Source organism: Capra hircus, chromosome 5 (assembly GCF_001704415.2).
Source record: "Capra hircus breed San Clemente chromosome 5, ASM170441v1, whole genome shotgun sequence".
Classification (NCBI taxonomy): Eukaryota; Metazoa; Chordata; class Mammalia; order Artiodactyla; family Bovidae; genus Capra; species Capra hircus.
The window spans coordinates 70,524,601-70,552,332 of record NC_030812.1 but is presented as its reverse complement, the minus strand read 5'-3'; the positions used below and the strand labels follow the sequence as shown (position 1 = coordinate 70,552,332).

Genomic DNA, 27,732 nt, shown 5'->3' with positions numbered 1-27,732 from the left:
TTGCTGACCAAGGAATTTACTTCGTTTGTTAACAGATTATCTTCTGTGTATTTTTCCAGCCATTTTTGCCAAGGCAGGAAAAACAAGTGTTTTCCTTATTGGATTTTAGTATCTTTCATTTTGATGTATGAAATCTCCAAAGAAACTGCAGAACCCTTTTCATGGGGTTTTAGTGAACGTTGTAAAGTTCAAGACTGGCTATCAGAAGACTTAAAACGTCATCAAAAATTTATAGAGGCTCATCTTCATATTCTGGATGCTTTGTTTTTAAATGTCTTGCTAATCATGCATCTTTGTACTAACGTTAAGTAATATCTGGAGGCATAATACACACTTGGGGTGAAGTTCTTCCTTAACGATCATGGTTGTAAATTGTTTTTGAGGTAGTCTTGAGGATTTAATTTTTCTTTAACCAATTTCTTGTCAGATCTAATTAGATAGGCATTTCTGTACTTGAGGATGTAGCTAAGAAAGGGCTTGTGTTGGGAACAGAAATAACAGCTCGGCTGTTTTCTTTCTGGTCACGTGCTTGTGTTGTTAGTGTGCTCAATCTGTCGTCCCTTTGTAGATAGAACTCTTTTTTTGTTTTTAATACACACTTTTATTTGGAAGAATTTTAGACTTGAAGAAAAAATGTAAAAGTAGCAGGTAGAGTCCAGTTTTCCCTGATGTTCACATCTTGTGTGTGTCTGTGTGTTCAGTTGCGTCTGACTCTGCTGTCCTTTAGACTGTAGCCCTCCAGGCTCCTCTGTCCATGGAGTTTCCCAGGCAAGAATACTGGAGTGGGTTGCCATTTCCTTTTCCAGGGGATCTCCCTGACCCAGAGAACGAACCTGCATCTGCTGTGTCTCTTGCATTGCAGGCAGATTCTTTACCTGCTGAGCCATTGGAGATGCCAGCATCTTATGTAACAACTGCCAACTTGTCAAAACTGACATACCAACATGGGTGCATTGCTGTTACTAAACGTCAGGCTTTAGCTTCATTTCACCAGTTCTACCGTTTATGTCCGTAGTCTGCTTTAGTCTCTGACAGTTTCTCAGTCTTTTTTGTTTTTCTTTCATGATTGACCTTGATACTTCAGAGGTGTGAACCGATAACGGTAGTTTATAAATATCCCTCAAATGTGTATTCTCTCGTGATCAGACCGAGGTTATATAGGTCTTTGGCAAGACTGTCTCAGAAGTGAAATGCCCTCCTCATGACATTCTGTCTGGAGGAATCTCATCTCTACCTGTGGCACCACTAAGGTTGATAACCACCTTTCCTTTTTTTTTTTTTTCTTTTTTCTTTTTGAATATTTTATTTTATTTTATTTTATTTTATTTCATTTTGGTTGTGCTGGGTCTTTGTTGTGGCATATGAGATCTTTAATTGCAGCATATGGGATCTAGTTCCTGGACCAAGGATCAAACCCGAGCCCCCTGCAGTCAGCCAGTGGACCACCTTGCCAGGCTTCTGTGCTGTAAATTACTGTTTCCCTTTCCTTCTTCCTGTTTTGGAAGTGAGTCCTGATACCTACCCCACACTGGAAGTGAGCAAATTGATCTCCACCTCCTGGGGAGGGGGTGGAATCTACGTATATCACTGGGGTTCTTCTCCAAGGAGTTTATCTCTTTCCCCCATTTATACTTATTTCTTAGACCATGAAGTCATATCCCCATGGGCTCGTATAGATTTATTTTGTACTTTGGGTTATAATGCAGGACTCTTTTTAAGTCCTTTGTTCATTTTGTGACAGTTATTTTAGTTAAATATTATTGTTATTATCAAGTAATATTCATAAATGCACTGAAAGAGATATTAGTATGATTGGTAATACACTTAGCCAGGCATATTTGTTCCTCAGTACATCTCAGTATGAGAGTTCAGGATCCTGCCCTCTGCACTGACACAGTGAGACACGGAAGCTCCAGTGACAGAGCCCTTCCTGCCTCTCCTTCTCTCTCTGTTTCTTGCTCTCTGCCTCCTCTGTCCTAGCAAGGTGACTTCCGGCAGCCTCCTTGGCTAGTATGTAGAGCTTCGTCATTCAACAAATACGTATTGCACGCGTGCTGTGGGCCAGACACTGAGCACCGATCATACATGGCGAACCAGTCAGTGGTGGCTCTGCTCTCTGAAGCTTATATTCCAGAGAAGAATACAGATATCAGCTAAGAAAACAAGTGATCAAACTGGTCCTTTCAGGCAGCAAAACACACTGTGAAGAAATCCAAGCAAGGGAATGTAAAAATGACTAGTACTCAGGATCTCAAATTGAAGAGAGAGACCCCTCTCTCCCTCAGTGACCCTGCAGGGCAACTCTGTTGCCCCTTTCTGGGACTCATGCCCGCGAATGGTCTGAAATGTCTCATTGGCTATGCCCTTCAAGTTGCATGCCTTTGCTCTGTCAAGCCTGGCCAGTAGTCCTGTTATAATCATCGGAAGAAAGCAAGGTCTGATTCTGTGAAGGAAAGCGCAGAGCACACAGAAAAGCGACAGCAAGGCCTGCTGGGATCCTGGAAGCCAGCTTTGCCTTCTCGGAGTTTCCAAGCAATGACTCAGGGGGTGTTACTAACATTCTACCAAACTGGCTTCTCAACCAGCCTCGATAGCATCCCTCACCTGAAGACTTCATACCTCTCTCTGGAGGTGGATCCTACGTCCTTCTGTCCTCCTTGTCCTCAAATCAACAGAGACACCCTGGAGGGCCCTGTGCGGATTCTTTGAAAGTGAGTACAGTAAGTCCTCTTCATACGAACCTTCAAGTTGTAAACTTTCAACAATGTGAACATGCATTTGCAGGTCCAGTCTTGTAAGTTGGTTCATGCGTCTGGCGTAGACTGGTACATGTGTGCATCCTCTACAGGTGGTTGTGCTTTTGTGTACTGCGCAGCAGGAGATATTAAGGAGAGGTGACAGGAATACACAGAACTGTACAAAAAAGATCTCCACTGCCCAGATAATCACGATGGTGTGCTCACTCATCTAGAGCCAGACATCCTGGAATACAAAGTCAAGTGGGCCTTAGGAAGCATCACTATGCACAAAGCTAGTGGAGGTGATGGAATTCCAGTTGAGCTCTTTCAAATCCTAAAAGATGATGCTGTGAAAGTGCTGCACTCAATATGCCAGCAAATTGGGAAAACACAGCAGTGGCCACAGGACTGGAAAAGGTCAGTTTTCATTCCGATCCCAAAGAAAGTCTATGCCAAAGAATGCTCAAACTACTGCACAGTTGCGCTCATCTCACACGCTAGTAAAGTAATGCTCAAAATTCTCCAAGCCAGGCTTCAGCAATATGTGAACCGTGAACTTCCAGATGTTCAAGCTGGTTTTAGAAAAGGCAGAGGAACCAGAGATCAAATTGCCAACATCTGCTGGATCATTGAAAATGCAAGAGAGTTCCAGGAAAACATCTAGTTCTGCTTTATTGACTATGCCAAAGCCTTTGACTGTGTGGATCACAATCAACTGTGGAAAATTCTTCAAGAGATGGGAATGCCAAACCACCTGACCTGCCTCTTGAAACCTATATGCAGGTCAGGAAGCAACAATTAGAACTGAACACGGAACAACGGACTGGCTCCAAACATCAAGGCTGTATATTGTCATCCTGCTTATTTAACTTCTATGCAGAGTACATCATGAGAAACCCTGAGCTGGAAGAAGCATGAGCTGGAATTAAGATTTCTGGGAGAAATCTCAATAACCTCAGATATGCAGATGACACCACCCTTATGGCAGAAAGTGAAGAACAACTAAAGAGCCTCTTGATGAAAGTGAAAGAGGAGAGTGAAAAAGTTGGCTTAAAGCTCAACATTCAGAAAACGAAGATCATGGCATCTGGTCCCATCACTTCATGGCAAATAGATGTGGAAACAGTGGCTGACTTTTATTTTTCTGGGCTCCAAAATCACTGCAGATAGTGATTGCAGCCATGAAATTAAAAAAAGTTTACTCCTTGGAAGGAAAGTTATGACCAACCTAGACAGCATATTAAAAAGCAGAGACATTACTTTGTCAACAAAGGTCCATCTAGTCAAGGCTATGGTTTTTCCAATAGTCATGTATGGATGTGAAAGTTGGACTATAAGGAAAGCTGAGCACTGAAGAATTGATGCTTTTGAGCTGTGGTGTTGGAAAAGACTCTTGAGAGTCCCTTGGACTGCAAGGAGATCCAACCAATCCATCCAAAAGGAGATCAGTCCTAGGTGTTCATTGGAAGGACTGATGTTGAAGCTGAAGCTCCATTACTTTGGCCACCTGATGTGAAGAGCTGACTGATTTGAAAAGACCCTGATGCTGGGAAAGATTGAGGGCAGGAAAAGGGGACAACAGAGGATGAGATGGCTGGATGGCATCACTGACTCAATGGACATGAGTTTGGGTGAACTCCAGGAGTTGGTGATGGACAGGGAGGTCTGGTGTGCTACGGTTCATGGGGTCGCAAAGAGTCAGACACAACTGAGTGACTACTGACTGTATAGTGTACAATAGTTTAGTATCTTTACTTCAAGCCCAGGATGTCCATAAGTAAGCATTAACAACAGCAGTGATGTAGTTGGCACTGCTATACTTTTCAAGGTACTGTACTGTAAGATGAAAAATGTTTTATTTTTTGTGTTTGTTTTTATGTATTTTTTGTGTGGAAAGTATTATAATCCTATTACAGTACTATATAGCCAGTTGTGTTAGGTGGGTGCCTAGGCTAACTTGGTTGGACTTACACACGTGCTCTCGTTCATATGTTTGGATATAGGGGACTTGGTGTAAAGTTTTAGTAATTAATTCCCTCTGCAGGGAACACATAGGGCTGGTCCCCATCCACAGGTCGAGTGACTGCAGAGAAGCCATGCTAGGCAACATCATAGAAAATCCTTGTGCTGAATGCCTCACTTTCCCACTTCTGGCTCTGAGAGGGCCATCTGGAATTCTTCAGATAGACCAGACAGAATCCAGTTCAAGTTGATTGGTATTCCCAGTTTTATAGAAAACAAAACAAAACATTGAACATGGTGAATGTTTGAGAACATAACTGAGTCTCCTTAGAGTTACGGCCCTCCCAGCCCTGAGTATTTTCAGTTATCCACTCTCCTGTTTTTTCATTTTGCCTCTCCTCAACCTCTACCGCTTCAGGCAGGGAAAAATGAGAAATGTTACAGATGACAGACCAGACATGATCAGCGGTAAGACAGGCCTCGGGTGCACGCCCTGGCCTAAGTGTCTACAGTTTCCAGATGAGGGAGCTAAATAATCACTAGTTTGGTCTTTCTTCCCCTTTCCTGGGTAATGATGCATTTTTGTCTGGGGAGAATTTTTTTTCCGGGACTTGTGAAGACCAAGAAACAACCGGAACCTTTGTAAAAGGAGGCGGAGAGTCACAGAATCTGTGGCTTGTAGTCTTGAGTATCAGGGACACTGTTTTTATTTAATAGCAGCTACCTGGCACTTGTCAGGAATGAGAAAAGAGAAGGGAGAGAATTGGAATAGAATCTTTTAGCAGTTGATGGTTTGGGAGCGGGAAATTGAAGTGGATTCCATGGCAGTCAGGAATCACTGGCCAAACCTGTCACTGTGTGTGCAGAGATGGGCAAACATAGGTCTTGCATTCACAGAACCAACAGTCTAGGTTTAAGTACAGACTGAGGGTCAGCATCACTTTAAAGACAATCCCATGGGGACAGATCACATATATTCCTGAGACTCCTGCACACTGAGTGCTGGTCTGTTTCAGGCTCCACAGAGGACATCTTTCCATTTCTTGTCTCACTGGTCCTCTGAAGCATGTATTGTTATTGATAATTCCTTTTAACAGATTGGAAAATAGAGGTGCAGATACGTTAAGTTGTTTGGACGACAGAGTTGGGAAAAGCGAAGGTAACATTTGCTTCTCTCCCCTACCTTTTAGCACTCTCCAGCCTCTGCCCAAGGAGTTAAATCCACTGGGGTGTCGGCCTTCGTGCGTAGCCCCTTCTTGAGGTTCTACCAGGAGGGCCCGCCTCGGGGCTGTGTTGTCTGTATGCATCCCACCATTCTGCTCCCGGCTCCCTCAACCTGCAGTTTATCCTCTTAAGTCTTATTGCTTATTCCTCTTTGTGTTCCTGTTTTCATCCAGCCTTCCTAGTTGATAAGGTGGCTGTTTCATGAAGTCTATAACCAGGTTTATTTTTTAATTTAATAAATACAAGCGAAATGCCTTCATGCCCATCAATCCCTCAGTCCTGGTCTTGACCACACATTGCAAGGCAGTTGCTCTTAATCCCTTTTATAGATGAGGGACTGTCTTCATGATACTAGGCAGCCATGTCCAAGCCACCTTGCAGATAAGAGCTGGAGCTGGGACTCGGATAAGGTGTGTGTCTTGTTCTTTTCTGGCATGCATCATAATCCTGAAGATGACAAGGAAAGGAACTTGTGAGACCATTGTCCTTCTTGAAATACCAGACAAGGGAAGAACAGAGGAGCTTAAACTCCTTCAAGAGAAAATGGCAAGCTGTTTGGTCCTTAGACGAAGAAAAGGGGACTCTGTTTCTCCATCCTAAAGCCCACATGAATAGGGCTTTTATAACTGATTTGCTGTAGACAGACAGAAAATGAGGATTATTGAGAATGTCATCATCATGATTTCCATTCTTGAATGAAATTGCAACTATTGAATACTAACTACCTGGCAGGCTGTATGGCACTCAGGAAGAATAATAAGTCATGGTCCCTGCTGGTTCAGAAATTCCTACTCCAACGCTGCCAGGTGCAGGAATGTAAATAACTAATTACAAGAGCATGCAATGAGTTCTCTAATAGAATTAACTAAAAGAGCATTAAGGAAGGACCCAACAACTGCCTTGGGTGTTATATTAGGAATACTCACAATGAAAATCAGAAGACCCAATTTGTAATGGCTAAAAATAAAATAGGGGGTTTGAATTTCTTGCCTAAGAGTTCTGGTATAAGCAACTATAGAATTGGTTTGTAGATTAGCAGTGTATTGACCTCACAGTCACAGAATGGCTGTCATAGTGCCAATCTTCACATCTCTATTCACAACAGAAAGGTGAGTGGGTGGGAGAATGATATCTTATCTGAACCTTATGACTAAGAAATCAAATATATGCTTTGCTGTCTCTTTTTGAGCAATCCTGGGCCACATGGTCTCCCCTAGCAGCAAGGGAGTCTGGGAAATCAAAGTAGAATCATCATGATTAGGTGGATCTTGAATGAATCATGAGCCACTCACGGGGGCTAGGAACATTGCAGTTACAAACAAAATCAATGTTAGGAATGAAAAATAGGGAAGAGAGAAAGACTGCTCAGAGGCAACCTTCTGACATGAGTCATCAAGGAGAGAATTACAGAAGAGGTGCATTTGAGCCCATCCATGAAGGATAAGCAGGCATGTGTATGGTAGAGAAGAAATAAGGATATTCTGGGGGCGGGGTGGGGGGCATATGCAGAGGCACTGAGTCATGGAAGACATGTTCAAGAAATACCAGAAAGTTCTTTTCTCCTGGAGTTAGAGTTGGAATTGTAAGTAGAACAGGTTTCACTGCCGATCTAAAGAGGATAGTTGTTATTCTGTGAACCAGGAAAGTCAGTGGAGGTTTTGAGACAGAGACCCATTTTCCAAATACTCTTTATCTCAGTAACTTGGAACACATTAGCCCTGTGTTCTTATTTACCTGGCATTTGCACACAGGTTCTGATTTCTTAGCAGTTTTGCACCATCTATTATTTTTATGAGCCCTGTGGGTTCCAGAGGGCTTCCCTGGTGCCTCGGATGGTAAAAGGATCCACCTGAAATGCAGGAGACCCAGGTTCGATCCCTAGGTCAGGAACATCCCTTGAAGGAGGGCATGGCAACCCACTCCAGTATTCTTGCCTGAAGAATCCCATGGACAGGGGAGCCTGGCAGACTGTAGTCCATGCACACACAAAGTCAGACACAGCTGAGTGACTAACGCTTTCACTTGTGGGTTCCAAGTACTTCAGAAGTCAAAGTATTGGCTACACTCTTCCCATAGCCTTATCCTTGTAGCAGGGTCTTGTTTCAGTCTTTGAAATGCTGTTTCCTGCACCCTTGATGGGTGACAGTTTGTTTCTCCTTTAATCACGTTGACTTCCGCTGTCTTCTCAGATAATGTTTAAGTTTCCTGGACAGTAGTCAATTTCCATCAACTTCTCAGGCTTATCTCAGGCTGACTCTAAGTCTGCACGTATTTTCAGCCTTTACAGACTTTTCAGATCCAATCAGATCACATCCTGGGGCCCCCAATGCCTGGCAGCTTCTGCAGCCCACCCGCCATGCAATGTGGATGCCACCCCTCAACTTCCCTCTGTTGGAGGTTCAGCTTGTATATCTGAGAAGCGCTAAATCACCCTGCAGCCTTTGTATTCCAGGTTTGGGTGCAATCTCTGCATTCAGGAGGGGAGAGCAGGTATCATTTCTCATCCTGTAATCTGAAAATCTCATGTTCATTGCTGTAATCAGTCATTTGATGATTGCCTGGGAGAAATAAGAGAGAGATTCTTAATGTCTCTACCTCTTTGGGTTTGAATCCTGCATCTCCCACTCTCTAGCTCTGTGGCTCGGGGAGATTTGCTGGACTTCCCTTACCTGTAAGATGAGATCGTGAGAATATCACTTGTAGTATTAAGTAAAGGATCAATGAGCTATAAAAAGTGAAGTGTCCAGAGCAGTGCTTGGCACATAGCGAGCATCCAATATGTGTTAGCTGCTAATATTAGTAATATTTTTATTACCGTGCTAATGTGTCCCAGCAAGCAGAATAAGTTAAGATCGGTTTTCAGAGACTCAGAAGTACTTCTGGATTCTTGCAAAAATGTTTTTGGGGCACATTCCCAGTGTCAATTTCTCTCATAGGTGAAAGCTCGTCAATGTATATCATCCACACCACCAACTTGCTGCCCCTGAGCCAGCGATGGTGGGTGATTCTGCCCCTCAAGGGACCAGGAAATGAGATTTCTCAGTAGTCAGAAACGTGCTGATCAGAATTATCAGAAATACTCATCCTGAGTCGGAGTTTCAGAAGCAGGCTCATGACTTAGTGGCAGGAGCAGCGGCCTGGGAGGCAGAGCTGGGCACCACTTCTCCCCCTGCTGTGACTCTGGGCAAGTCCCTTTCTCCCTCTGTGTCTTAGTTTCTCTAAACTTGCAGTGACTCAGCCCAAAAATGACCACCAACAGCTTCTCTTTACCATCTGTTTAAAAAGCACGCGTCATACTTAATGGGTGGTTATGTAATATCTGCCTCTTCCCCTCAGTTGTAAATTCCAGACATAGAACTTTGACCTTTTGAGTACATCACTGCAGCCAGTGCAGGAGACCTAAGAAATGTGAGTTCCATCCTTGGGTTGGGAAGATTCCCCTGGAGGAGAGCATGTCAACGCACTCCAGTATTCTTGCCTGGAGAATCCCATGGAGTCTGGAGGGCCACAGTCCATGGGGTCACAAAAAGTCAGACACAGCTGAAGCGACTTAGCATATGCACGCAATGCAGTCACAGACCCTGTCAGTACCTGACAGAGTTATTGCTCATTCTAATATTTTTTTGAATGAATGAATGATGTGGTAGAAAGAAAAAGATTTGGGAGTAAGACCCAATTTAGAATTAGGATTTACTACTTACTGAGAGACTCTCAGGATTATTGCCTGTAAAATAAGAATGATAACAGAAAAAAATTTGCCAGGTTGTTTTGAGGACTGAATATAAAACTTTACACACACACACACACACACACACACACACACACACACACACACACACACACACACACACACACACACACACACACACACACTCACACACTCACACACTCACACTCACTCACACACTCACACTCACTCACCCCAGCAGCCCTGGCCAATGCCTAGCATATAATCAGTGTTGCTGCTGCTGATTGCCACCAGGCTCCCCAGTCCCTGGGATTCTCCAGGCAAGAACACTGAAGTGGGTTGCCATTTCCTTCTCCAATGCATGAAAGTGAAAAGTGAACGTGAAACAATAGATATTTTACTTACTTCTGTAGAGCCTAGCAAAGGGGAATGGAGTGTTCTGTGTTCTGATGATTAAATCCTAGGTGGCAAAGGTAAATCTGAATATATATTAATAGACTTTGAGTGCACTTACCTATCAGAGGGCAGCCAGCTTCATGCCTGCTTAGTCGCTCAGTCACGTCCAACTCTTTGGGACCCCATGGACTGCAACCACTAGGCTCCATCGTCCATGGGATTCTGCAAGCAAAAATACTGGAGTAGGTAGCCACTCCCTTCTCCAGGGGATCTTCCTGACCCAGAGATTGAACCCAGGTCTCCTGCACTGCAGGCGGATTCTTTACCGTCTGAGCCACTAGTGAAGCCATGTTCCTAGGGTTTCCTAAAACCCCCTTGGCCTGCTAGTGACCCACCATCTTCTCCTCCTACCTTCCTTTAACCTTTGCTGCTTTTTATACAATCTCATATTTTGCCTTAGATGATTCACAAATCTAGATCCCTTGGCAGACACAGCAGAATGAGGCATAGTGGGATGAGAGATGGCCGGGAGTAAGTGGCGGGTGGGAGGCAGTGGGGGAGCAGTGGGAGCCTGTATCCTCCTCCCAGCCCTGGCCTGGTCCAAACTCACCACGTGATTGTGAGCGAACCATCTCTCTGCAGGTTTTCAGCCATTAACACAGAACACAACAGCACTCAGGAACCTGGGGTTTGGGATTCAGAGCTAGGTTTGTGTCTCAGCTCTGCAACCTGACTGCTGTGAAATATGGGCAGGTCAAAGTACCATCTTTGTAAAACGGACAGTGGGATTCAAATGGGTTCATTTGGAGCATTTAAGGACACGGTGTCTCCAGAGTTTCCGGCAGGTTTGTGAATGCAAAGTTACGATTTGTTTGTTGGGAGGCTCACAGGCCGCCCCTGCCTTCTGCCTTAGTTAAAGTTTCTCCCTGATGAAGAAGCTCAGGTTTCCTGAGTCAGATGCACATCCATCAGCCTTCCTGCTGGCTCAGCACTTGGCAAGCACCGGCATCTTTCACAGCAAAGACATCCCCACTGGGTGTGAGTGTCACCAGCTCGCATGCAATTATTTTAATGTCTGGCCCGGGACCTCCTTCTGCCCCGATTGGGCATATCTCAGGAGAGTCTCCCCTCTTCCACCCTTCAAGCCCCACGTGGTGGCAAGGGCTAAGTCTCCTTCTAAGAGATGCTTCTCTGAGCTTCCAGAGATGCCATTTCTTCTTGATCCTCCCTCCATGATTGCCTCCTATTACCTGTCTGGGGACCCATCTCCCCAGCAGGCCACAGACGGGCACTGCCAACAGGGGCCTCTGCCATCTCCCGACTCTGTATACTGTAGGCACTTAATAGTCAGAGTCTGCATATACTTGTCCTATTCCAGGCAGTACTTCCATGCTTTACATGTATTAATGAGTTGATTTTTCCCAGCAGCTCTGGGACACAGTGCATCCGTCAGTCCCGGCTGGAGGCAAAAACCATACCAATTATTTGAACAGAGAATTTAATCTTTAAAAATGATAACTAGATGTAAAGAGTTCACTTGGTAACTATAAAAGCAAAAATAGAAAATTGCAAGAAGCAGTTCCCACCTCTGGAGCTGAAGGAACAGAGGGAAGAGGTGGAAATTAGTCCAGCTCGGGGCTGGAAGCCACACTCTGAGGTGGGGTCTGCAGGCAACTCCTGAGCCAGCAGCACCAGGTGGGGACAAAGGACCATGAAGCGGGGTCTGAGTTTTGGAGAAACTGCAGAGTGGGTTTAGCTGCTGCTGAAGGAAGTGCCACAGCTAGGAGGAGAAAGGACATAGGGACAGGAAGCAAAAGGAACGGGCAAGTCTTTCTTTCTCCCCCTCCTGACTTTGTCTCCCTCTCATGAATAGAAAGTAGCTGGCAGAGCAGAAGTAGAGTTTGCAGAGTCCTGGCTTCAGCATCAGAAAGCAGGTTTGGAGCTGAGAGGCAAAAGCTTAAAAGACTGATCTCAGCTGGAGCTGTTACTATTCAATTTCACAGATGAGGAGACTGAGGCACAGAGAGATTCAGCAATCTGCTCAAGATTAAACCACTACCCAGAGCAGAGCCAGGATGTGACTCTAGGCAGTCTGGCTTCAGCACCTGGCTCTTAACCCCTGGACCATAAATGCTGAATGATGAATGGATAGATGAATGAATGGATGGACGGATGGATGGATGGATGCGAAGGCCCCAAGATAGTGCTTAGACCAGTGCCCAGCCAAGCTTCCCACAAGCACAGGTCCTGCTGGCCTGACTGTATCTTTGTTGCCCACCAGGTCATTCACTGGAACTCCCCCAAGAAGCTGCGGGTGAAGAACAAGCATGTGGAGTTTTTCCGCAACCTCTACCTGACCTTCCTGGAGTATGATGGGAACCTCCTGCGACGAGAGCTGTTCGGCTGCCCCAGTGAGGCTGACGTCAACAGTGAAAATGTGAGTGGCCCCAGGACTCGGCCACTCAGGCAGGGGTGGCCTCTCTGATGGTCTGCCAAGGACCTCCAGTGCTTGGCTCTGTGCCAGGCTCAGGGCAAGCCCAGAAGGAACCAGGTGTCATCCCCACCTTGGAGTGGGGAACAGGGCGGTGTGGGGTGGGGGACACATCAGCAGGTCGCTTCCATGCTCATCTCTGTGGATGCAGAGGGGATACGTGTGCCCAGACCAGGTAAAGTCAGAAGGGAGCTGTCAAGCAGAGGGATCAGTGTGAGAAAAAACTCAGTGAAACAACAGGCAAAGGGTCTCTCCACACCTGGGGACTCTGAGGGCTTTGTGGACACAGCACCCACATGGGAGACCCAGGATTCAGGGTCAGTACAAGGCACAAAATATCTTCATAGCTAGATCACAGACATAGCTGGCATTTACTGTATTATCCTGTTTCTTCACTGTTTATAATTTCTTTGTATATCTTATTTGATGCTCATAGAAACCTTTTTTTCCCCAGTTAGAGTTGAAGACATTTTAGACATAGAGAGGTTGCACAGTTTGCTCATGGTCACACAGCATGTAGGAGCAAAGTTGAGACTGATTTGAAGCTCTAAGGAGTAGGATGTGGGGAAGCAGCTTATTATAGTGGAAAAGGCAGGGCGTGTGGGATCAGCTTGGCCTGGCTGGGCTTTAATCCCTTCTGATTTCCACTTCTGTGATCTCAGGCAAGTTACTCAATCTCTCTGTGCTTCAGTTTCCTCATCTGTCACATAGAGATAAGAAAAACTGCCACAGGGCTATTCTGAGACTGAGAAACTCTGTGAAATCCATGTCGGTCAGCATCTGCCCCATGTTGCCGTTGTTGTTGTTCAGTTGCTATGTCGTGCCTGACTCTTTGTGGCCCCATGGACTGCAGCACACCAAGTGTCCCTGTCCTTCACCCTCTCCAGGAATTTGCTCAAACTCATGGCAACCCACTCCAGTACTCTTGCCTGGAAAATCCCATAGGCAAAGGAGCCTGGTAGGCTGCCGTCTATGGGATCGCGAAGAGTCAGACACGACTGAGTGACTTTACTTTCACTTTTCACTTCCATGCATTGGAGAAGGAAATGGCAACCTACTCCAGTGTTCTTGCCTGGAGAATCCCAGGGACGGGGGAGCCTGGTGGGCTACCATCTAAGGGGTCGCACAGAGTCGGACACGACCGAAGCGACTTAGCAGCAGCAGCAGCATGGCCATTGAGTTGGTGATGCCATCCAACCGCCTCATTCTCTGTCATCCCCTTCTCCTCCTGCCTTCAATCTTTGCCCTATGTTAGATGCTTGATAAATATTTGGTCCCTGTCCTTTCCTTGACCCTTAGTATTAAACACATGAGTAACTGGTTCATTCAATCAGTCAACATTTATTGAAGGCCTTCTTATTCTGAGCACTGAGGATTCATTCACAGGACAATGATCCCTGCTCTCATGGTGCTGAGATTAATATTTTAGTAGGGAAGACACAATAACTAGACAAGCTATCAGGAAAAATCATCAGCCAGTGGCACGTGTTACATAATGACATATGAAATCAAGGAGGACTTCTGAGGAGGTGACATTTTATCTGAGACTCAAATTTAAGAAAGAGACAGTTGTGGAAGAGCACAGGATCAGGGGAATACAAGTCAAAGTCACACGAGGAGGGGATATCTCCTTACACCTGTCAGGAAGGCTGTTAACAAAAGGTAATAAGAGTTGGCAAAGGCGTGGAGAAGTTGAAACCTTGTCCACTGTCAGTAGAATGTAAAATGGTGCAGCTGCTATGGAAAACAGAATGGAGGTTCCTCAAAAAAAAAAATAATAATAGTAGTAGAACTGTCATATGATCCAGCAGCCCTACTTCTGGGCATATGTCCCAAAGTAAATTGAAATCCTGGAGCAGTATCTGCATTTCCGTGTTCAGTGTAGCAGTATTCTTAATAACCAAGCTATGGAGGCAACCTAAGTATCCATTGACAGGTGAATGGATAAGGAAAAGGCAGTATGTACATACACAATGAATATTGTTCCACTTTAAAAATGAGGCCAGTCTTATCATTTGTGACAACATGGATGAACCTGGAAGACATTGTTTTAATGAAATGAATCGGTCACAGAAGGACAAACACTGCACAAGTCCTCACGTGTGAGGCTTCTGAACTAGTCCCACGTACTGATGCTGACAACAGAATGGTGGCTCCCAGGGGTTGGGGAGAGGGGGTCATGAGGACTTGATGTCCAGGGGCTATAAAGGTGCAGTTCGTTCCAGAGATGCCCTCTACAAATATATTTAAAACTGTAGATTTCGTGTTAAGTGATCTTAACCACACATACACACACACAAAGGAAAAACCAAGGAAGTTTTGGAGGCGATGGTTATCTTTAATACCTTAAACGTGGTCATAGTAGCATGAGAACATAAATATAGCCAAACTCACTAGATTGTTCTGTGTGTCATTTTTTTGTAGACCAACTATACTGCAGTACAGCTTCCCTGATGCCTCAGGGGGTAAAGAGTCCACCTGCAATGCAGGACTCGCAGGAGACGTGGGTTTGATCCTGGGTCAGAAAGATACCCTGGAGGAGGAAAGAGCAACCCCCTTCAGTACTCTTGCCTGGACAATCCCATGGACAGGAGCCTGGCAGACCATAGTTCAAAGGTCATAAGGAGTCGGACATGACTGAGTGACTAAACATACACACACTGCAGAAAGTGGGGAAGGGGACGAGAACAGCAAAGGAAGCGGGTTCCAGGTGGATGGAGTTGCTGGCATGGATGTCCTGAGGCCGGGCAGGCTTGCTGTGAGGACCGGAAGGATGGACCAGGGGCTGATAGGAAAGGTGGAGAGCAGGAGATGCCGAGCAGCCAGGGAAGCAGGAGGCAGGCTGGAAGGACGCTGGAAGTGGGTTAGAGAGTCTGGATTTTGTCTTACTACTGTTGCTTGTATTCTTGGATTTCAGGAGGATTCTTTTAGGCTCTAGTGCGGGTGGGGGCGAGGGGTGGGGCAGAGCGGGAGGCTGTGCCAGCATGCACCTACCTGGCCCTTTATCAGGATGACCAGTAGCACAGCCACCCCACTCTCTGCACTTACCCCCAGGTCACAGCATCATCCCCTCAATCTCCAGCCTTTCTCTAGTCACCCTCCGTGCCTTCCTCAGCATCTGCCCTTCTTTTCCACTCACCAGAGAGGAAACAAACCCATTAAGCTCTTGACCTCCATCTCAGACTCTGGGACGCCCTTAGAGGCCTCCACAAACACTGTGTTGTTCTGAGTTTTCCTTCCGTTCTTTTCACTCAAGTCAGAATTTGTTATCATCATCAATATTTGAGTGCCCATTCAGCACTTTTCCCCTAAACATTAAATATATACTGTTCTCCTGCTCCCTTTTTTTTTTTTTCCTCCACAGAAGAGGCTCAAATACAAAGCCTTGCAGGGTGATGTCATCCGTTAATCTCTGTAGGGGTGAGTTCCCGTGGTGTGCTGCTCAATGCCTTACGAAGTGGAACTGCCTTTAACGGTGACTCACCAGCCCTTCCTACGCCAGTCTCCCCTGGTGGATCATCAGAGGGGAGAAATCGTCTATAGTCCTTCTTGGAATCTGTGGCTGCATTTACTTGGTGAATAAGTACTTAGGAGAGCTGGCCACCTGCCAGGTGCCATGCAGGGCACCACGGTTGAAATTAGAGGCTGCTCCAGGCCCTGGAGATGGTCAGTGTCAGAGATGGTGAGAGGACAGTCTGCCCGGGTATGGGAAGAGCGGCCTTCTCTAAAGGCTCACCCCAACTGTCCCCCAAAAAACTCTCGCCTTGACACTGTGAGCCCACACCCACGACCTCTGTGTTCCTTCCAACGTCCCAGGCTCCCCCTACCATCCTCAGGGCCTTGCTTCTCAAGTCCTGGCATACCCGGCCTGTCCCAGCCTCAGGTAACCCTTTACATCACTCTCTGTGAGGTGCCCTATTTTCTTTTCATCAGCACATACATGCTGTCCACAATTACTTTATTCATGTCATTTTTTCCCTATTTTTTCCCCCAAGTATAAGACTGTTAGACACTCTACCTGTACCAGTCACCCCTAGCATAGCAGCAAGCACATAATGAACACTCTTTAAATATTTACAAAAAGAGCAGAATGAAGGACCAGACCTGAAAACCAAGAAGTAGAGAGTTCACAAAGAACATGCTGGTGGTTTCTCTGCTGGAGCAGAGGCATATCGGGAGAAGGGCAGAGAATGAAGCTGACCGTTGTAGGGCCTTGGCTATGCTTGGGCATTTAAATTGAATCCTGTTGGCTGTGAAGAGTCCCCAGAGGGCTTCAAATGTAGTCAGGTTTACATTTGAGAAAAGTTGCTCTGGGTTGAGAATAGAATGGAAGGGTCTAGACTAGAAGCAGGGAGCCTAGTGAGAGGCCATTGCTGCATCCCAGGCAAAAATGGTGGCAGTGGGGCTCTGAGCAGGGGCAGCGGCAATGTGGACAAAGACAGCTGGAGTGTTTTGTGGGCACTGAGGACAGGGGAGCAAGTGCAGCCAGTACCCATAAACCGAGGCAGCAGGTCCCTGGGCCCTGTTACAGGCAGCCGCCTCCAGCCTGGCTGGCCCAAAGTGAGAGGGGCTAGAGCAGGAGTCTGTAACATACAGCCTGGAAACACATCTCTGCAGCCCTGGTCCCTTGCCGCCTGCCCAGTGTTATCTGTAACCACTGCCACAGGGAAGGGGTAAGACCTTGGATCTGGCCCAAAGCCGACTGCTCTCAGTTCTGGGAAGAGGTCATTGGAGCCGTGAGAAGTGTATTGATAGTGGTCTTCTTAAAGTGAGGAAGTCAGGGACCTCTCCATTGAACTGCAGATCCCAGGTGGAAAAGGGCTGCAGTGGCAGGCACCAAGTCTCAAGACATGTTCATCCACTCGGCAGATAGTCATTCAAACAGTCACCAGCCACAGGGCCAGTGATCTGGGGCAGCAGTGCAGATCAAAGCCCGACTCTCACAGTGCTTGTCTAGTGAGGGGTGCAGACAGGCAGGAGGTTGTCATCAGTGTGAGAAGTGCCGGGACAGTGTGGTGCTTTGAGAGCACACAAGAAGAGGAGAGAAGGTGCATCAGGGAAGACTTCCTGGAGGAGGTGGAATTCAAAGGATGAATAAGGAGGAATGAGAAGGTGTGGAGAGTGGAGGGAGCAGCATGGTCAGTGGGGACCAGAGGTGAACAGGAGCATGGCACTCTGCCTCTAGCAAAGCCAGCATGAGTACACAGGGGACTGCGCAAGTTCAATTTTGTGTCATTATTATTCCTTTATGGAGAAGGTGATGATGATAAGCTTTCTGGTCATTCCAGGCTGCTCATTCAGTAGACACAGGCACCTTGGAGAGGTCACATGGATGCTCTGGGCCTCAGGTTCATCATCCGATAAGTAGCTGCAGGAAATGATGCCTTTGTCATAGTGTCTCACAGATAACTTAAGTTAAATCGCCAAAAATAGGGCTCAGCACCCAGAACACAATATTCATTGAGATGGGGTTTTTTACAAACCACCTGCCTGATCATAATCTGTTGTTACACAAATGGGTTTGGGGTCTTTAAGATTTTTTTTTTTTCTTGGAAGGCCTAGTAGAGAAATGGACCTACATCTCTGTGTATAAAGCATGAGCGGGGACTATCACATTTGCTCTGATTCAAACAATCAATCCCAGGTAGATTTCCCTGCAACTAAGAGAATTTGGGTAGGAAGGAAGAGGCCATTTGGTTGGTCTCGGTGCCAGAAAGAAAGAGGGAAAGAGACAGGAAAAAGGAAAAGTAGGAGAGACAGAACATAAATTCAGGAAGTTGGGGATTCAACCCTTCAGTAAGCAGCAGACCCCATCTTCCAGCCTCTGAGGTACTTGCTCCAAAGCAAGATGATTTTGTTTAGAAGAGCTCGGGCTCCACGTGTGGTCAGAATGACAGTAGCTAATGGGACACAGTTGCTTCTGTCCTGTAGTTTGTCTGGGCATCTCTTCTTGGAACCAGTAAATTAATCTGTGTAATGCCATAAGCACTCACTAGGCTTTAGTTACTATAATTTGATTGAAGTCGCAATGGAGGCTAGAATTTTATATATTAGCATTTCTCTCCCCTTTCCTCAGCAACCCAGCCCCTCAAGCATAGCCAAGAAACCCTGGGACTCCTCAGAACACAGCTGGATAATCATGGATATTCTCCACCCCCTAATCCATGCAAAAATCCTTCTACAGCATCCCTAACAGGCTCGCATCTGGCTTCTGCTGGAATGTTCCCAAAGACAGGGAGCCCACCATCTCCAACAGCTTACTGCACTGTTAGAAAGCTCCAGATGCTAAGCCCCATTCTTCCTCATGTTGAGTTGAAATCCCCGCTTCTGGAAATAATCCACTAATCTGAGTGCTGTCCTTTGGAGCAGTGAAAAATAAGGACACCCCCTGCAGTCCCCAACAGCTGGGCAGATAGTGTCGCTTCCATACAGTGTGTTATCCAGAAACATGTAACTGTCCCCCAGGCACTGTGTTTATAGCAGGCTGCTTTTATCATCAAGAGTGCCTTGCTCCACCTCAGGGATTTTTTTCCAGATAAAAGAAACTCACCTTTTTAAATGCAAGGCCATTAAAATATATATTGTTATAGATGTTTTATACTTTCCAATTTGGATGGGAAGTACATGCCCTTCCTTAATTTTCAGTGACTAAGGTTGCACTGAGTAGGCTGAAGGAGCAGGAATTGGCCAGAGGAGGGAAGATGCTGTTTATCCTGGCGGGAAATGGCCTCAGACTGCTCTCTGCTTATTCTGCAGATTTCATTCTGACAGCTGTCACTTTCAGTTCATCAACTTCAGAATAGCCCTTTCTGGGCTCACCACTCTGTGCATCCTTCCTCTAGCAGCCAATTAAAAAAAAAGGGCGGGGGGAATCCAATGGTCAAAGTCCAATGGTAAAATAATTATCCGCTGTCATGTTAGTTAAATTATGAAACAAAACATCCAAGGGGTGAAAAAAAAAAGACCGGACATCACTGAGTTTTCACATTTATATTGTAAGTCAGTAGACAGTGTCAGCAAACAGTTTTCTTTTCTTTCTTTCTTTCTTTTTGGCTTTGCTGGGTCTTCACTGATGCTTGGACCTCCCTCCGGTTGCCCTGCGCAGGGGCTGTGCTCTGGTTGCAGTGTGCAGGCTTCTCATTGCAATGGCTCAGGCCCTAGGATGGGCGGGCTTCAGTAGCTGTGGCACGTGGGCTCTGTAGTTTTGGCTCTCACGCTCTAGAGTACAGGCTCAAGAGTTGTACACAGGCTTAGTTGCTCCATGGCACATGGGGTCCTCCCTGACTGGGTATCAAACCTGTGTCTCTTGCATTAGCAGGCAGATTCTTTACTACTGAGCCACCAGGGAAGCCCCCAACTTAGAATTTTCTTATCCCATGCCCACAGCAGACATCACTAATTGATGACCTTGCTCAGCCATCTGGGGCCAGCCCCAGACTCAGAATCGTCCCCAAGACAGCACACCAGTGAACCAGTAACAGTTTCCCAGTGATGACACGAGGTGCCAAAGCCTCCTGGGGGCATCCATGCCCTATGCCTCAGCCACTGTGCTCTCTCCTGTCTTGGAAGAGCTCTCTGTGCTACTCAAAGAGCTTTCTCTGTTTCTTCTGGCCTTTGACAATTAGAGATTTCCTGCAGAGAAAGTAAAGAGGAAATGCAACTTTCTTCTTCACCACAATCAAGGGAGGGAGGCATCAACAAGTCACATTTCACAGATAAGAAAGCTCAGAGGAGATGCGTTATGTGAGTCAAGCAATTCCTACATGGTGAGGCCATTATTGGAAACCAGGTTGCCTGACTTTGAAGCCGTGCTTCTCAAGTGAATGTAGATCCCTATTTAAAATTAACAGAAGATGGACTGCCCTGGTGGTCCAGTGGTTCAGACTCCGTGCTTCCACTGCAGAGGACACAGGTTCAATCCCTGTTTGGGGAAGTTCCGCATGCCACGTGACATGGCCAAAAAAATATATTGCTGTTGTTCTTTAGCCGCGAAGTCATGTCAGACTCTTTTGCAGCCCCGTGGACTGTAGCCTGCCAGGCTCCTCCGCTCATAGAATTTCCCAGGCAAGAATACTGGAGTGGGCTGGTTGCCCTTTCCTTCTCCAGGGGATCTTCCTGACTCAGGGATCAAACCTGCAACTCCTGCTTGGCAGGCAGGTTCTTTATCACCTAGCCTTCAGGGAAGCCCCAGAAAGACGTACATAATTAGCATAAGAGGAACTACAAGTCATTCAGTGATTCTTCTAGCGGCTTTTAGTTTGTATCATTTTTCTTACTCTTTTATGAGCCTGCAAGGTGGTTATTATTAGCATTACTTTTTAGAGGAGGAAAAGGAGGCTCAGAGAATGGAATTCAGAGGATAGGTTGGCAGCAGCTCTGGAACTGGTGTCAAGCTGAGTGGTCATTTTACAACTACTGAAAACACTCCCCAATCTAAAGTTGTCATATCTGCCCCAACCCCCACACCCCGTCTCCCAGAGCTCTTGCTTCTCATTTTCTCTGAAGCTCTTATCACCAATCAATGATTATATTCTGGACTTATTTATTTTTTTGGTTATATCTCTCCAACTAGAATGTAAGCTCTGGGATCATGTGGCTGTTTATCTGTTTCCTTCATCAGTATAACTTTATGCCTATAAAAGACTGCCTGGTATGTGCTCGATAAATCTTGTCAAACAAATTAACTATTACAAATCCTTGTCTTAAAGTATTGGTGGTGCTCTGGAAAGATCCCTGTACTTAAAAATCAGAAAACCTGGCCCTAGGACTAGATCTGTGCCTTCAAATGTAACTCTTGCCTTCCATGAGCTTCAGTTTTCTCACTTATACAATGGTCAGTAAACAAACCGAGCCCAGGCTGGGATGAGAGCTCAGAGGGGTAAGGTGTGAGCAGGGCTGCAGGGTGCAGGAGGTCTCATTACTAGTGTTGACCAGAAATCTCATCCTGGACACCCTCCCGTCCAGCTGCTCTGAGATCTCTGCCTCATTGCTGAAATGAGGGATTCCAAGCTCAATGCCCTTGTGCTGCAAGGGTGATGGGCTGCCTGCAGGGTCACACACCCAGATACTGAGCTCACTAAGAAGGAAAGAAAACGGCACCACCATGATTTAACGAGAAGTTAAAAATAAGACACATATAAACAGATCCTACAAACCCTTTACAGCATCATTGCACGGCAGTTCCGGGGAACAGATGGCTCTGTAGAAACAGCTGTATCCCCGAGAAACCCCAGAGAAACCCTGGAGTGCATCATTGCTCTCACATGCGAGCCGCGTGTCACCAGCTCCTTCATCACGCAGTGGGCAGAGGAACCCAGAGTGGATGGCACTGAGTCCCATGACAGGTTGCCCAAGGCCGGCCTCCAGTGACCCTCCTTGGCATGTTAAATCCCAGAGTTGAAGCATCCCAGTGTTTGCCTGGGTGGCCAGGAGAGGGGATGAAGAAGGAGCCCAGGGTCCAGAGACTCGCAGGACCACAAGCACACACCCCTCCTTCACACCCCTAGGCTCTGATCTATCCAAACATCATCTGTCCAAACCTGCCAGGTGCTTGACTCTCCCACATCTTTGTCACAGACCTCTGCCTACTCTTACTTTTGCCCTAACTGGCTCCTTGCATGAAACATAAGGGAAAGCTCTGAAGCAACATTGCCTCATGTAAAACGGTAGGAATACTCCCTATGGGATTTCAGGCCACTCAAACGCTGTGCCTCAGTTTTCTCTTCTGTAAAATGGGAATCAAGTAGGACTGTTCCTACCTGGTAGGCTTGATGAGGGCTAAATACGGAAAGATAGGTCAGGAGCTTAGGTCAGTGTAGCACACAGCACACCACCACCCTTCCCTCCCCAGCCCCCCATCATTTTATTTGTATTATGAATACACAGTTTTTACAATTGCTAACTCACTTCTTTATTCCCCCGACCAGATGGTATAAACAATTTAAGTGCAGACACTTGGGTTCATTCCGCATTCCTGGCGTGGGGCTTGGCATAAAATAAGGGCCTCTTAATTGTGTGGGATGTTCACATTAATGGTGATACCTGGGAGGCAGCAGACCATGCCATTTTCTTCTGTATCTTCTCAGAGCCTCGGTCAGTGCTGGGAAGACGTCTCTGAACCTTCACTGAATGGTCCTAAGCCCATGTCTCTCCCTTCCCATGAAAGAATGAAAGTGGCCCATGGTTTGGTTTCCTTGGAAAACAGTGTTTTGGGTTCCTGGAACTTTGATCATTAGTACACACAGCAGGCAACCAGTGAGTTGGTAATCTTTTTTCTGCCTGTCCATGTGGTTTAATAAAATTTAACCGCTTCATGGAAACCACAGGGAAGAACCGTGAATGAGGTTCCAAGAGATGTGTTAGGGTCCCAGCTTTTCTGAGCACATCCCTGGAGCTTCAGTTTCCTCATCCGTCTACTAGGGGCAAGAGGGTAGCCCTCCTGGTCTCATATACTTACTGGGAGGGACAGATGAAGAAATGGATATCAAGGCTGCTGAAAGTGAAAAGTGCCGAAAGTGTAAAGCAACACTCTTGAGTGTAATTTTATCCCCATGTTTCTACCTGTTGTCCTAAGGCATCAGAAGGACACGTGTCACAAGAAGGGGTGGCCTTAGAGACTTCTGAATTGGTCTGTAGTACTGTCTTCATCACTTACTGACTCAAAGAGTTCAAGTAAGCATGTTAGTTATGGGAACACAATTACTTATAAAATGGGCTTGGCATGCTGGAAGTTTATGACTCACACAAAGTCCAAGCAGGTGTTCCTAATTGGCAGGTGGCTCTTCTCCATGATCAGGGTCCAGATTCCTTCCGTCTTGTGGCTCTGCCCTCCATGGAGCATCTTCCACTAGGTGCTCTTGCTTTTGCATGAGGCAGTCTTAAAAATGGAGCCTGTAGTAGCCAGAATCTACCCACGTTCTACTGACCTGAACTTGGCCACTTCTCTCAGCCTCAGCACCAAAGATCTCTGTCACCAAGGGGGACACATGATTCAGAACTCAACAGTCACTGAACCATCTAGCATTAGACCCAGAGGTTGATGAACAAGGCATTGCAGTGACTTTATTATGTACAAGAACTTGGAGGAAATTCTGCTAGTTGTGAATCTAAGCTGCTCTGTTCGTTTACTGTGACCTTGACCAAATGGCCAAACCTTTCAGACGATGATCATCTTCGTCTATAAAACAGGCCTGCTGGTGGTCTCTGACCCATGTGAGTATTAATGAGGAAGTGCCTGCAGCACTCTCAGCACTCACCTGGCCTGCTGAGCACATGATGCTTACAACCCAAAGTCTTTGTCCTGCTCGCCGGAGAAGTGACTTGCTCCAGGTTACATAGCAAATGAGGGTCAGAGAGGTCAGGCCTCATTGCCCACTGATCCCCATAATCTCTCCATGTAGTTTCTCCTGACTTTGAGCAGATGTTCAGAGGCCAGAGCCCCAGGACACTGTTCCTGTCCCTCTAGAGTCCACAGGCATGACAGCCATCATCTCTGGCAGCTCAGGGGTCAATCTAAGCCACTGTCCTTAAGGATGGGAAGAAATAAATGCAAACGGCTTAAAGGCCATTTTCCTTTGAGTCCAAATTTCCCTGTGCCTCAGCTGGCTGCCCAAAGAAGCAATTTAGCAAGTGCATTTTGTCTCAGGAGGGATCTGTCTTTTGTTTCTGCGACTTACTGGTCGGGAAACCCCCTGCTCCCCGCATGACTGGAGTGTGGAGTGGGGGTAGCATTCAGACCCTGTTCACAAAAGCCATACCGCCCTTGCCCTCCAGCTCAGCATCTCCCTGGAGATATTACCTGGATGTGAAGGAGACAGGTTTCAAGCTGCTTGAGTCCTCTCCTTGGGATCAGCCTGAAATCCCATCAGCCATGCAGTCAGCAGTGAGCAGTCCTAGATTAGAATTTGAAAAGGAACATAATGCAATCATAATATTTCTGAGGTGTGTGTAGCACTCTACAGTTTACAAAGCACTTGTACATGCATTAGCTCATTTGAGAAAATTGCAGGGAATTACTTAAGTACAAAAAAGTATAACAAGACCAATAAAATTCATCTGTGAATCCTCCACTCAGAAAAGAGCTTTGTTAACATTACAATGGATTCCCTTTCGTCTGTTTCCACCTGGGGTTGGTTGGTCTGTCTTTTCACTGTGTTGTGATCATACTGCAGATGCATTTTTGTGGCCTGCTTTGTTCACACTGCATGGTAGCTTCCAGCACATTTGACCTTCACATCCATCCCCCAGGAAAGAAGTAATTGTGTCGTGAGATGTTCCTGGTGTGAAAGGTCCAAGGGCTGGATTCACAGTCCAGACTGCTGCTCTCTGGCTGTAATTGGCAGGTGACAGACGCTTTCTGGGCCTCAGTTTCCTCCTTTGTAAAACAGAGATCTGTGCTGAAGACAAAGCAGTGCGTCTGATTTAGCACTGCACGTGGCACACCGGCGGTGCTCAGTCCACGTCAGAGCAGAGGTGCAGAGCACTATGTTGATGATTAATATTAAAACTCAAGGAAGGCATTGGTGTAGAGTTCTAGACTCTCATGTTGTCTGATGTCATAACCACTGGGCTCTCCGCAGCCCTCTGTGTGGCTGGTAAACAGCAATGTTATAAATCCTAGCCTTTAAGCATTGTGATGGTTAGGGGTGACCTTGGGAAGTGGCTGCCACTGAACCACATCGGTACAATGCAGTTCCTAGATGAAGGCTACTTATCCCCCAGGACTGCTGGTAGACCCTCTTGAAAGTGACTCTAGAAGCACTTTCATTGGCCACTGTTCCCTTTCTTAACATGCTATGAGTGGCTACGAGTATATCCACTAGAGGCTTGCTGGGCATGCAAGGATCAGGGAGGATTCCTGTAGGCCAGGAGACATTGAATTTAATCCTGCAGTCAGAAGGGGTCACCTGGCTCCTAGGGCCTTAGGTGGAGGGAGAATTCTAGTTTCCAGCCTTATACCAGTTAGCTACCCTGTTGGCATAGGGGGAACTTTCAAATAGGCAAGGACATCAAATTGGTCTTGAGAAGCCGAGAAATATCCCTCACTGCATCCTTTCTAAAGGTTAAAAATGTTCAAGATAGCTGAGCATGTCTCATAGATCACTGGATCACAACTGATTACCCAAGTGGCCTTTGGGAATGTATGGGCGCATTTGGAGTTATACTCAGTCATCTGGAGAATGCTACAATCATTTATTGGGCTGGGGCCCAGGAGGCTAGCCACCCTGTGTTGTGTGGAGCAGACTCATGTAATGAAAGTGACACTATCTGTCGTCTAGTGCTCAAAACCCATAAAACCTCGGTGGCATACAGAGAGAAGCGTGAACAGTGAGAAGTGCTCTTGGAGGCAGCTCTGCTGACCTTGGCTGGGCTCACTCACATGATGGGCAGCTGGGGAGACTCCACTCTGTGCCATCTGTCTCATCTCCCAGCAGGCCAGTCCAGGCATTTTCCCAAGAAGTATGCACTTCCTCTTGAACCTGATCCCTCACGATTGGGACATCATTGCCTCCCCTCCATTCTGTTTGCCAAAGCAAGTCACAAGTCCAGCCAAGAGGTTCAAGGATTAGGGAAATAATCTTTGCCTCTGTAGTAGGCAGCACCAAGAGTCACATGACAAAGGGCAAGGATATGGGGCAGGGGAAGTGAAGAAATCAGACCTTTTAATGCAGTCAGCTGTCAGAATACAAATCTTGAGAAATAATATCATAGTTTAACCCAACAGTTCCCAACCTTTTTGGCACCAGGGACTGGTTTTGTGGAAGACAGTTTTCCCATGGACCGAGCAGGGGTGGGGCGATGGTTTCAGGATGGTTCAAACACGTTACATTTATTGTGTACTTTATTTCTAGTAGTAGTATATTGTGATAGATAATGAAACACACAGCTCACCATACCGTAGCATCACCGGGAGCCTTGGGCTTGTTTTCCTGCAACTAGGTAGTCCCATTTGGAGGTGATGGGAGAGTGATGGGAGCCGCTGTAAGTATAAATGAAGCTTTGGTTGCTCGCCAGCCACTCACCTCTCACTGTGCAGCCTGGTTCCTAACGGGCCACGGACCAATACTGGTCCAGGGCTGGGGGACCCCTGGTTTAACCTATCAAGGCAATGGTCTTAACTGATAGAAATCATGTGAAAGTCATATGAAGTCATAGAGAAGTGAGTGAATGTATTTTCTTCTAGATTACTACACTGTTGGTTTGGAGATTTTTAAAAAATATTTATATATATATATACACCTTCTTGGGAAAATGTTCTATTGTATTCAGCTATTAATCTTAATAATTCTAGCCATGTAAACTTTCATCCATATTCAACTATGTATCATCATATAATGGACAAGGCTCATGCAACAGAAAAAATATTGGAAGCAACCATGTGACCTTTGGCAAATTATTGTTTTCTTTCAATAAATTTTATTGAAATACGATTTGCATATATAATAAACCCCCCCATTCTATGTGTACATGTATTTTCACAAATGTGTGCTGCCATATACCCATCACCTTGATTGCAACATAAAACATCCCCTCACCCAAAGAGCTTCTCTCCTGTCTCTTCCCAGCCCTTTCATTCTGCTACTGCATATCCGCCGGTCTGATTTCCATCACTATCGAAGTTCATTAACTTTTTCATTGCAATTCTTCACCTGTAGAACAGGTATAGTCACCTCTGCCTGGGAGGGATACTGTGTATCAAACATCTGTGTATCAGCAGCTCTGGAAACCTGAGATCTGCATGTGTTTATGCTGGATGCTAAGTTCCTCCTTTCCTGTTCGTGGGACAGCTCACTCTTTACTAGTTGGTTAGGAAGGAGGATAGAAGAGCTAAGTGAAGAAGTCCTACTGGCAGATTAATGAAATAAAAGATCTCAGGGCACCAGAAGAGGAGAAAGAGAAAAGAGCAGGCACTGAGACTGACTGAACTTGGATGAAATTAAAGGAAGAGATTTTTCATTTATGGGATCGCTTTTCCTTTCCAGTACCTGGTATAGAGTTTTAAGTCTGTAGCTCTAGGGAGAGAAAAGCATCAGGTCACACAAAGGTACTGTTCGATTTGGTTCTCATTACTCTGTTCTTTGACAGTTACCACCTGTTGTTTGAAATTATTGTACTGGGTCATCAGGGAAAACGTTTTCTGTTTTGTGTAAGGAGTTTGTGGGTGCTTATCCGTTTGTCAGTGCTGCCACCATGAGACCCTCACTCTCAGCTCAGAGGGTCTCATTCCTCAGATG

The 27,732-nt window shown here is 46.1% G+C and overlaps 1 protein-coding gene across 2 annotated transcripts in view; it reads left to right on the top strand.

Annotated features, from left to right (window-relative positions):
• The window catches only part of LARGE1 (LARGE xylosyl- and glucuronyltransferase 1), a 609,955-nt gene that overhangs the window by 538,685 nt on the left and 43,538 nt on the right, over positions 1-27,732 (top strand). For both annotated transcript variants that reach the window (XM_018048226.1, XM_018048227.1), the window contains one exon: positions 12,290-12,445. In XM_018048226.1, the coding sequence (XP_017903715.1) occupies positions 12,290-12,445 (156 nt within the window). The remainder of the gene's footprint in view (positions 1-12,289; positions 12,446-27,732) is intronic.